Raw genomic sequence first — 12,447 nt, 5'->3', positions numbered from 1 at the left:
TTTGCAAACTTTAAATACCTCCATTACCTTTTATCAACATTTATTCTAGACCATATCCTTTCTTTTTATTCCAAGGTAAAAAAAAATTAAAATAAAAAAAAAACTCTCCAACTATTTTTACGAGGATCACACATATGGCTCTGATGAGTTATGTGGTGGACTTCCGCTATTCAATGAAAAACGTGTACGACATACTACATAAAAATATAAATAGAATACTATGAATGTGAATTAAAGGCCTCTTCTGGTTTTGGAATAATGACTTGTGATATATAATGAATATTTATCAGTTTGAACAGTTTTTGGCATTCATACCAAAAACTGTTCAAACTGATTGATTATTTAATTTTAATAGTATTTCAATATGATTAAAATTAAATAATCAATCATTTTAAACTGGTATCAACATAACCACTCATTCTGTCAATGTATGCGTATTTGAAGGTTGAAAAACAAATATATTAATGTGCATGATCATTACTATCTTTAGTCTTTATACAAGATTGTCTTATTTAATGTCCACCAGTATTTAACCACTTATCTGTCTGCATGTAGTACCTACCTACATGCATTCTGTGGCAGAGGGGACCATCTATACGCACAGGGGAAGGGAGAAAGAAAGAGCAACTCGCGTGTGTTGATGCATATGATACTATAGGATTACCCCCCCCTTTACTTACAAATCCTGGATCTCCAAAAAATTATGAGAAAGTGAGATAAATAAATGGTGACAGATAAGGGGGAGTGTTGCTGGCAAGTTTATTGAACTCCGCAGACAAGATGACGCCCTGATAGTTATTTAATTTTTTGCGGACTGTTATCCTCATCTTCATAATTGTTGTTGTTTCACCACGTTTCGGGGCCCTGTCGGTGGGGCATTAGAATACGCCGACTGCCCCCCTGCAGAGGGTGAAAGTCCCTCAATGGGGGTCCTGGATATGACCTTAAACTATATCCAGTGGTGAGGCCCCAGCTTGTGGGCTTTGGGGAGTGTGGGGCAACCTTTTAATTACCATTGCTCCCAGGTCCACTCTGACCCGGAGTGGTAGTACCTGTTAGGGTCCCAACTATGAGTTAAATAGAAACCGACGCGAAAACAACAAATATATTCTATTAAAAAAATTTTTCAAAATCTTTGGATTCGGCATTAAATAACCCGAAAAGGGTTGATATGCCATAAAACAAAAACAACCAACCAACCAACCAACCAACCAAATCACCACGTTTCGGCCATGTGTTCCTCTGGCCTGAAAATAGCAGTTGGAATCCTACCCAAAACAGTTGATTCAAAGAGCTGATAATATTTTTAAATTTTGATTTGAGGTGGCAGAGGAGGTCAGCAATGGGAATTACTCATCTTTTTTTTTTTTTTTTAAATTATAAAGAATTGTCTTCCTTATGACAAAAATTTTACCTTTTTTTTTTTATTTTTATTTTTTTTTGTATGTTTAAAAAATGTGCAGGCAAATAGAAATGAAAAACTCAAATAGCATCGCTGCTTCCTGGGTAATGATGGGTAAGTTTAGCTACTAAGACACATGTATGTGTACAGTTATAGATAGGAAAAAAAAAAAGAAAATGAGTAAAGAAAAAAAACAATGTATGTAAATAGAAAAAGAAATAATTAAAAAGAAGACACAAACAGCAGACAAATCAAATTTTGCCTCTTGAATAGCCAATTTCTATTTGTTATTGTTGTCCCATGTTATTGGCAATATAATAATGTACTTAGCTACAATTTATTTAAAAAATTACTTTGCCTGTCTGATACGATTGCTAATGTGAAACATACTTAAATAATCGGTGCTAATGCAGAGTGATCCGCGCTATTTTTTAAATCATATTTTCACGTTTAATTAAAGTTTTATGATATATTTTTTTTTTCAGTTGTAATGTTAAAGTACAGAATAGGTACAAAACACCCCATGTTAAGAATGGCTTTTTAAATAACGTTATTATTTCAGTATGGATCAGTCTCTGCATGAGTACCAAATAATCATTTAAAAAATCATAAAGGAAGATAACTCCTACTTTAATTGAATATAATAAAGCTTGTCTACCTTGCAACTAAAAATAAATTTCTTTTTCTGTATAAGTTGAAAGATATGCCGGCAAATAAAAATTAAAAACTATCGACTATTATTTTCATTACTATTTGTAATTTTTTTTTTTTTTTTTTTGCCACAGTCGGTAACATGAACAACTTATACATAGTAAGTTTTATGAATATGTTTATGTGCAGCAATTTAAACGTTGAAACGAGAGGAAGCACATTGTCGTTTACGTGAACGCATACTTTTTGTACGTACGTGTGTTTTTGCCAGTGAGCAATCAGGTAAACGGATAAATCAAATAAAGTGTCTTCTATACATACATACATGTGCGTAGTTGCTGGTCTTCGTTCTCTGATTGTCACTTTCCCATGTGTGGGCCTTGATCCTCTTGTAGTTCTTGATCTTCTGGCTTCCTCTTTCTAGCTAGATGAATAAAGTTTTATATATATACAGGGTGTCCGTAAAGTTACTATACAGTCTTACGTGGCATGCTTGATTAAATAAACCTGTAAAAAAAAAAAAATATTAACTATTAATACAAATATAATACAATAAAACAATAAGACTGTATAGTAACTTTACGGACACCCTGTATATATATATATATATATATATATATATATATATGATGTGAAAATATATATTATACTTGTGCATGGAAACACAATGGAGACTTGTTGAGATTTCAAAGGTTTTATTAGAGAAAGAGTTTGTTTGCAGAGGGGGGGGGGAGACCACCCAGGTTGAAAATGATTCCTTCTTGTCCTACTTGGGAATTGAGACACAGATGGGCAGACATTGAGGTGGCATTTGTTTAGAGTCTCTCTACATTGAAAGATGCATGTCGCTTGTCTTGCTTTCAGACTCTGACTTAAAAATCCTTTTATTTCTCTCCTCAGAGGCATGATGTCATAACCTATGTATCAACTAGGGTTGGATCAAATACTGACTTTTAACAATTGAAATACAAATACAAATACTTTCGTTTAGGTTACCAGAAATACAAATACAAATACTTTTATTCCTAAGTCTAAAAATACAAATACAAATACTTTTATTCCTCAATCTCAAAATACAAATAAAAATACAATAACTGATTTAAACAAAAACAAATATAAGTACTTTTTTTTTTTTTCAAAGTAATAAAAAAAATCTGAAAATATGCACAAAAAAAAGAAGAAAAAGAAAAGAAATATTTCCTTCCAAATTTGACATTACATTCTATATCATATCCTCATTGCATTTTATTATCATTAGAGCTCTGAAAGTTTCCTTCTCTCTCTCTCTCTCTCTCTCTCTCTCTCTCTCTCTCAAATATAAATACAAATACAAAATACTATTTTCCTGGATGCCATAATACAAATACAAATACAAATTACTTTTTCTTGTGATGTTAAAATACAAATACAAATACAATTACATTAAAATTGTATTTAAATACAATTGAAATACAAATACAATTGTATTTGATCCAACCCTAGTATCAACACCTGCATCTTTAGCACCATTTTTTTTCTAGGAAGCTAAATTTTGACGTCCTGTTTAAACATGCTACCTGCAACTGGGCCTATTTCTGTTTGCTGCCAGGTTATCCTGACATGTACTTATATAATCCTTGCCAAAATTTATACTAGTTAACATAGTTTCTAATTACTGGCGTAGGGTACCACTATATACCATACAAAACAGTTTGTTTGAAATATTTAAGCTAAAATTCAATGGGGTTCATTTTTTTCTTTTTTTATTGCATTTGTTTTTTTTTAAGTCTTGTCTTATTTATCTAATTGATTTTTTTTTTTTTTTTTTTCATTTTAGATGAACCGCCGAATATACAAGGGAATCCCAGAAAGTCTGCGTGGTGAAGTCTGGGGTCGGCTTTTGGATATTAAAAAAGTCAAGTCAGAACAAGAAAAGATTTATCCGGTTTGTTTCCCTTTTAATTTTTTTTTTCTGTCTTTATTTACCTTGAAAAAAGGGAGGTCTTTATTTAAAAATTAAAAATTTTTTTTTCTAAAACGCAACATTTGTTAGCATGCTCCATCGCCATACTTCGCCATAACCAACTATTCGGTTTTAGAGTTTTGACTAGACCAGTGGTTCCCAAATACATTAGTGTGCTACAGAATGATTACTGGTGTGCTGCAACAAGATAATAGCTAGAAGCCATTTCATTTTAATTCATTAATCATGATGACACCGCTCAATTCCAACTCTAAGTAAAAAAGCTATCAAAAACCGCAGTTCTCAATTTCAGACCTATGTGAACTGGAGTTTTCTTACCTAAACAACATTAAAAATAAAATTGTGAAAGACTCGAAAATGTAGAAGAGCCTTCTACTTTAATAATCTCTTCCCTTGGACTGCCCGACTTTGGAATTTCCTTCAGTTTTCCTGCTTCCTTGACTGTACTAACCTGCAGAAATAAGGTATTGTACAGGATACTGTAGGGAGTTGAGCAGCAAGGTGTCTGTTTACATTTACACAACAATCTCTGTAAAACCAGCCTTCACCCGGATCAAATCTGTGATTATGTCTAGTGGAGACATAAAACCATCATAAAAAAATGAAGATTGGATTCTTATCCAGAATTTCTCCTATATTAAAAAACGAAAATGAAGAAAAAAATTGTATGATGCATACACTTGTTTCGAAACGAAAATAGCGTATTCCAAAACTTGCGTAAATTGATCAAGTAGTTTTATTTTTACACAAAAAAATCAAATTTTATGAGTATCGGAGGAGTGACTGTCTTACCCGCCATTTTGAAAAAAAAAACTTTCCAAGAACAAGAGAGATAACTCAACAATAATTCAAAACTTGAGATTTTTTGTTGTGTAATGCCTATGAATTCCCAATTAACCACTTAAAAATGATTTTGTTTATAAAAATAAAACTAATTAATCAATTTACATAATTTTTGGAATATGATATTTTCGCTTTGTTACAGGTATTTAAATTTTATTTGTTAATATTGGGCAAATTCTGGACAAGAATCGAAGATTTTAATGGTATATAATATTGATATCTTAAACTGTTTTTAGACAAAAATCTAACGAAAACATATGCAATGCTGCATGTTTATTGGCCTGCATAGATTCAATGCTAGAAATGGCAGACCTACAATGAGAAAAATATTTAGATAAGAGATTACCCATGAAATCATCTGGGCTCTTTAAAATAATAATGTCTTTATGGATAAAAGGTTAAAAAACCTAATATGGTTTTATTTAAATAAAAAAAAAAAACAAAAGCCTGTAAATGTTGATTAAATTTTCTTTTTTCTTCCAGAAAATGAAAATGCGGGCAAGAAAAATTTCGCCTTACATCAAGCAAATTGACCTGGACGTGAATCGGACATACCGCAATAATATTATGTTTCGAGACAGATACGGAGTAAAGTAAGTTCTGTTTTTTCTTTTCTTCTTCTTCCTGTGGACAACATAAAAAAATAAAAAAAACAAATCTTTATAGCATCTCAAATTCTTTAAATTCTACTGGAAGTGAAACCTGGCCAATTAGGGTTGAGGGTATGCGTTGCATGGAAAGAAATGGTATGAGACTAATATGATGGATGTATACTATAAGACTTTTATACACTTAGATCTGGTGACCTCAGAGAAAGATTAAAAAAAAAAAATGAGTAGTATAGGAAGATGTGTGAAGAACAGGAGACTTAGATAGTTTGGTCACCTTGAAAGAATGGCTGAGAGTTAGTAGTTATAGAACAGTTAAAGTAACAGGGTCAATGCACAGGTGAAGGTTAAGGGAAAAATAGAGACCTGACTAGTGATAGATTGATTTGGAAATCAATTTTTAAAAGCCGGCATATAAAATAGATGTTAAATCAATTAGGATGTGATTACAAAGACTGGTTTTGATTACGAAAGTATATGGTTTTTATCAAGAGATTAGCGGGGGGGGTAAGCGGCGTTGCCCGGGTGTTTGAAAGTGTGTGTGTGTGTGGTCACCCGGGTGTTTGTGTCGGGGGGGGGGGGGGGTAAAATAAAATAAAAAGTTTTGGTAGGTAAGTATGAAGGATCGGACCCGAACCCTTAAGTCGAAGTTGGAAATTAAAATGTGAAACAAAACATGCGACGTTAACCACTGGGCCACCACGAAATACTAACGGAAACACGTTTGAATTTATTTAACTATTTAGAATTGGCAGCTGCCCGTTTTAATGAGTTAATGAGGTCAACTTTGACTGCGGGGTAGTATTTTATTTACTGTGGGAACGCTTTTTTTATTTTATTTTTTTTTGTTTCACCAAGATGTTGGGGGGGGGCAGCTCCCCATATAGAGGGGATTGTCCAAATTGAATAGCAATTGTCTGATATAAGAAGAAACTCCATATTGATCAAAACTGATTGCTTTTGGACATTTCTGGTGATCGCAACCGACTGGAAAAATACCGCCAGAATTAGTACCACTTTTATTATGCGAAAAAGCCTAATCCACATGCGGCGAGCGAAAAATGTTGAATATTTATCTTTTCAAAGTCAAGCAAATTAAATAAACAGGCGACCCTGGTTAACTCATAGATATTATCATTTAGACGTGATATAAAAAGTTTTAAGAAGTGAGTCGACCAATCGCTTCTCGGAAAGAAGCCTTTCTTGGACATACAAAAAATGCGAACATACATACATACACACATACATTTTCGCTTTTATATTTATAGATGTCCACGTGCAAAGCATCACAAATCATAAGTTTTGTATCTGAAGACCCCATAGGTGCCTGCCATTTTTAATCCTTTACCGCCAGAATTTTTTTTAAGCAATAAATAAATTATTTAATCATAAATTTGTTATTCTTGACTCAAAGGAAGGGGATAAAGAAAAAAAAATCACTAAAATGTTGAACCATGCACAGATCTGTATTTTGAAGATCCGTTCGGCTGACAAGCCATAAGAGTAAGTGATATTTCAGGTTAACCGAAAAATCAAATAAAGTCTCTTTTATACATACGTGTGTATAGTTGCTGGTCTTCATTCTCTGATTGTCGCTTTCCCATGTGTGGGCCGTGATCCTCTTGTAGTTGTTGATCTTCTGACCCCCTCTGTCTAGCTAGATGAAGAAATAGTTTTATAAATATATATATCATTATTCTTGATATATATATTTTTATTTTTTTAAAATCAAATTTCACCTCAAACAAGGCACAGTGCCACTTTGAAGTAGAGGGCTACTATCGGGGACATAAGTTGTAGGGGCATTATGAAGGGAGATGAGTAGCAAGATGTTTGTTCACATTACACTTGAACTTCTGCATATCAGTATAGTTGTGAAAGCAGAATTCCGGAAGGGAGTTCCAAAGTCTTGCAGTTCTGGGGAAGAAACTATTGGAGTAAAAGGCTTTCTTACACCTAGGGATCTCTACTGTAAAAGGGTGGGACTTAGTTGCTTGTCAGGTTTGTCGCAGGTAGTCACGTCGAGGAGGTACAAGTGCTTGTAGTTCGTCAAAGCATTCACCATTAAAGTACTTGTAGAACAGACAGAGATGCAACATTTCGTCGGTGGGACAGAGGCTGAAGCCTAGATGACAGTTCAGGACCTATCAGGTTGACGACTCTCCTTTGAACCCTGTCCAGGAGTGAGAGACAAGTAGCAGATGCGCTAGCCCAAATGTGACAACAGTACTCCATATATGGGCGAATGGTGGCCTTATAGAGATACAGGATACTTTCAGGCATAAGTAGTTTTCTAGCACAGTAGAGAGAGCCCACCTTCTTTGCAGCAGCCTTGGCATTGCTCTCAATGTATCTATTCCAGTTCATGTTCCTTGTAAACGTTAGGCCTAGGGGTTTAAAGGAAATACTTTCAAGTAATGTGTTCTTGGCCATTGCTATTGGTGGTGGAGAAGGTTTCTTGTAGTTATTGAAGGAAACAAGCTTAGTCTTGCCAGCATTAAATGTGACCATCCATTTTTGTCCCCATTCCACTACAGATTGGAGGTCATCCTCTAGTGTTTCTGCCATTTCCTTAGATATGTGTTCATTTGTTTTCCCCTCATGCCTGTTATAGAGAGTGGTGTCATCAGCAAATATACCCATCTCCGAAACAATTTTATCAGAGAGGTCATTTATGAATATCAAGAATAATAAAGTGTCCAAGGATAGACCCCTGAGGTACTCCCTCGTTTATATCATATTGTTTAGATGTACAACCATCGAGGACAACTTGGATTTTTCTTTTACTTAAGAAGGATTTAATTACATTATGTATTCTCCTAGTGATACCATATGATCTAATTTTCCTTAGAAGACCATCGTGCCATACCCTGTCAAAAGCCTTAGATATATCAAGGACTACCGCTCTACCCTCCTCTGTTTTGTCCAGTGAACGGTATATACGTTCAGAGATTACAGTTAAGATATCTGCTGTGGAACAGGCTTGCCTAAATCCATATTGTTTGTTGGTCAGGAGTTTAGTAGCTGTTAGGTGTTGGACTAGGGCTTGATTAATTAAGAATTCAAATATTTTGGTGAAAAGCGGGTGATAATTTAATGGGTCAGTTCTTTCACCAGAATTCTTAAAGACTGGTACCACAGAAAAGCGGTTTTCCAGCAGTCAGGGAAGCAAGATTCGTTAAGGCATTTATTGTAAAGTTTGGAGAGAACTGGAACAACCTCAGCAGAGCATTTTTTTAATAGCACAGCCGGGATGAGATCGGGTCCACATGCTTTTGAGGTGTCTAGGTTTTTTATGATACCATGTACCTGAGAAGGGGTGATTTTCAAATCTTCTAGTGTGGCATCTGTCTGCAAAGGAAAGTCAGGGAGGGAGTGGTGTGCCGGGTCCAAGGTGGAGTTTGAGGCAAACTGACTGGCAAGCAGATTAGCCTTGTTGGTTGCCGTGCAAGCAACCTCATGATTGTTTGATAGTGGGAGAATCGTGGACTGCCCATTTATTTACTACAATGTTGTAGATTTTCGAAAAATCACGGGTTCCTAATTTCTGTGCTTCGATGAGTTTTCTGGCAGTTTCAGTGTAATCTGTCTTAGCTGTCACTATTAATCTCTTACAATTACTTCTAGCTTCTTTAAACTTCTGTCTGTTGGTGCTGAACTTTTGTCAGTTGAATCTGCGGAAAGCATGCTGCCTTTGAGCAATGACAGCTGCACAAGCAGAAGTAAACGATTGGGGAGAGTGGGGCTTGCTGTAGAATTTACGCATGAGGACATGTGCTTCGATTGCAGTTTTGAGCCATTCACTGGTCTCATTTGCACACTGTTCCACTCGAAGAGAAAAGATATTTTGCCATGAGGCATCTCTGATGAGTTCCCTGATGGCTTCCCAGTCAGCCTTTTTGTAATACCTCATTGTTTTAAGCAATGGGTCTTCAGTTTTAGGGCAAGAATTTAGGGTGATTTCTACCATTATCACAGCATGATCAGCATTCCCGAGTGGGTTGTGGGCATTTGTTGTACAATTATCGGGAACTGTTGTCAGAAATAGATCTAGAAGGGAGGCATGTTGATCTTGCTGGTCTGGGTAACGTGTCGGAAATGTAACCATCTGAGATAGGGAATGAGATATAGAAAAGCTATGTGTTGTGCTACCAGCTACGTCTGTGTGATTAGAGAATCCAAGCCAGTTACTGTGGTGGACATTGAAGTCACCAAATACATGTACTTGTGCGCTAGTATCGAAGGAGAGTGCTGTATCTATGCTGTCAGAGACTTTGTTTATTAGGGTACAGTCCAGGGTTGAGGGAGAGCGGTAGAGAAAATACAAGTAGCTAATATTATGTTGCATGTTTAGCCTGAAGCACATAAAGGCCTGGTCGTCTGATTCTAGTTTTGTTTCTCTAGTCAGGGGGAGGGTGTTACGAATATAGACTCAAAGCCCATGCATATGTCTGTCCGAGTCCTTACGGTAGAGTGGGAGATAACCAGGCATGTTAAAGTGGTTAGAGGGAATGGAGGAGTGTAGGTTAGTTTCACTTAGTGCTAAGATATCCGGGGTGTTTACAAGGAGAAATGATTCAACATAATCTAAGTTAGTTCTAAGCCCACGGATATTCGTAAATGCAAGCCTCAAAGGAGGAGGCAGGTTGGTTTTCTTTGAGTTTGGTCATGGTTTAAACGTAAATAAAAACGTATATAAAAAAACAAAAAAAACTTTTTTTTTTTCTTTGAAAGGTGACTTAAAAGTTAAAAGTACAATTTAATGGTAAAGGGTTAACATATCGTATTTGAAATTTGAAACGTGCCATAGAGGAGAGGGCACCAGCCAGAAAATGCCAACCACGACTTCTCATTTTCTTTTATCTAATAGTTATAAAATTTTCTCTCTTGAATGAAATTCGTCACATTCTGAACTTGTAGCAAATCGTTATTTAACAAACAGATTCGCCGTGAATGTTCAAAGGGAAATAACTCGATGGAAATTAGTTTAAGTTTTGAAATGGATGCCAGATTGGGGAAACACGAATTCGCCCACGCAAACAGATTGGAATGTTCACTGCATGCGTTGCCTCTAGATCATGTAAATTGTACAGGGGCTAATTTGTACAAACTAAGACTGTTGGAGTTTTGATTATGAATACAGCACGTGAGAAAAATAAAGTGGGTTTTAGTGAGATCAGCCTTCCTGACTCATCGAAAGATGTAAAAATTATTTACTAGGAAATATGCACATGAATTTATATGTAGTCATCTACATCAAAACATTTTTAAGCCTATTTTAATGAAAAAATATAATGGATTTTTGATTCCACATTGATGAACATAAGCCTTCCTAATTTTATAATGGACTTGCCTGGGTGCCCAGTATTACCCGGGTGTTTGGAGGTGTGTTGAGCAAAAAAAAAAAAAAAAAGTGGTAGTAGGCAGGCAGGCAGGCTCGAACCCGTACCGTGAAGGAGGAAAAGAACATGAAATAATAAAAAAAAAAAAAAAGTAACGTCCTTGCTGTTGCACCCATCGCAAAACCAGAAGTCAATCGAAAAGAGGGGATAACTTTCGAAAATATTGGCGAAAAAAGCGACCCCTCTCCATAGAAATGTGCCCAGTTGCGGGTGAAGGAATTAATGTTTTTACCCAATTTTTCAATAATTGTCGTCTGAAGGGTCGAGCTTCAAAACGATACCGATCTTGTAAAAATCCGTCCCCTCTGTCAAAAGTTTTGGGCAGATATACAAACATACATACATACATACATTTAAACAGACAGTTGAGACTTATATTATAGATGATCATGTAAAAGAGAGTTAATACTCCACACGATATATATAAAAAAAACTACTGTGTTAAATAAAGCTATTTTTTAATATATATAACTACCATGTTCGAGTTGATTACTATTTGTTGGTGTTGTAATTAAGTGTTGAATTTTTTTTTTAAGGAGTCTGATATTTAAATGAATATTTAAATGCCATCAATACCCTCCTTTATATACTGAAGAAAACTTACCAGACAGTTTCCAAATAAAAATGTTGATATAGTTTAATTAAAGCTGTGTGTATAAAATCTGTTGATGAGACAGTTCTGATGTAGCAGCAATACTCCATGCATAGGCGAATAGTAGCTTTATAGAGATTTTTTTTTTTTTTTAATTCAATTTTCACCCTAAACAAGGCATAATTCCACTTTGAAGCAGGGGCCTACTATCAGAGACTTAATTAGCTGGGTCATTATGAAGGGACATGAGTAGAAAGATGTTTGTTCACATTACACTTGAACTTCTGCATATCAGTACAGTTGTGAAAGCAGAATCCCGGAAGGGAGTTCCAAAGACCTGCAGTTCTGGGGAAGAAACTATTGGAGTAAAAGGCTTTCTTGCACCTAGGGATCTCTACTGTAAAGGGATGAGTCTTACTAGCTTGTCGGGTTTGTCGGAGGTAGTTACGTCGGAGAGGTACAAGTGTTTACAGTTCGTCAGAGCATTCACCATTAAAGTATTTGTAAAACAGGCAGAGGGATGCAACATCTCGTCGATGGGACAGAGGCTGAAGCCTAGATGACAGTTCAGGACCTATCAGGTTGGCGACTCTCTTTTGAACCCTGTCCAGGAGCGAGATATAGGATACTGTCAGGTATGAGAAGTTTTTTAGTCCAGTAGAAGGAGCCCACCTTCTTTGCAGCACGTTTGGCAACATCTATGTACTTTTTCTAATATTTGGAAGTGTTTTGTTTTTCTTTACATTTTTTTTGTTTTTATTCTATTTTCAGGCAACAGGCATTATTTAATGTCCTTTCTGCGTACTCCATGTATAACACAGAAGTCGGATATTGCCAAGGTATGAGTGAGATTGCGGCACTATTACTTATGTACCTTAATGAAGAGGTAAGTTTTTTTGTTGTTTTTTTTGTTTTTTTCTTTCAATAAAATTTAGCATTAAAAATATGACAAGTGTAGAAATTGTTCAACTGGATGAGTTCAGAAA

General features: G+C 35.5%; 1 protein-coding gene across 3 annotated transcripts in view; it reads left to right on the top strand.

The window, feature by feature from the left end:
* The window catches only part of LOC145287785 (uncharacterized), a 475,330-nt gene that overhangs the window by 444,825 nt on the left and 18,058 nt on the right, over positions 1-12,447 (top strand). For all 3 annotated transcript variants that reach the window (XM_080135611.1, XM_080135612.1, XM_080135610.1), the window contains 3 exons: positions 3,870-3,977; positions 5,343-5,452; positions 12,233-12,347. In XM_080135611.1, coding sequence (XP_079991737.1) covers positions 3,870-3,977; positions 5,343-5,452; positions 12,233-12,347 — 333 coding nt within the window. The remainder of the gene's footprint in view (positions 1-3,869; positions 3,978-5,342; positions 5,453-12,232; positions 12,348-12,447) is intronic.

The sequence above is a fragment of the Euprymna scolopes genome, chromosome 11 (assembly GCF_053919585.1).
Source record: "Euprymna scolopes isolate OS-2025 chromosome 11, ASM5391958v1, whole genome shotgun sequence".
Classification (NCBI taxonomy): domain Eukaryota; kingdom Metazoa; phylum Mollusca; class Cephalopoda; order Sepiida; family Sepiolidae; genus Euprymna; species Euprymna scolopes.
The sequence above is the reverse complement of the archived record's forward strand: the minus strand, read 5'-3'. Positions and strand labels throughout refer to the sequence as shown.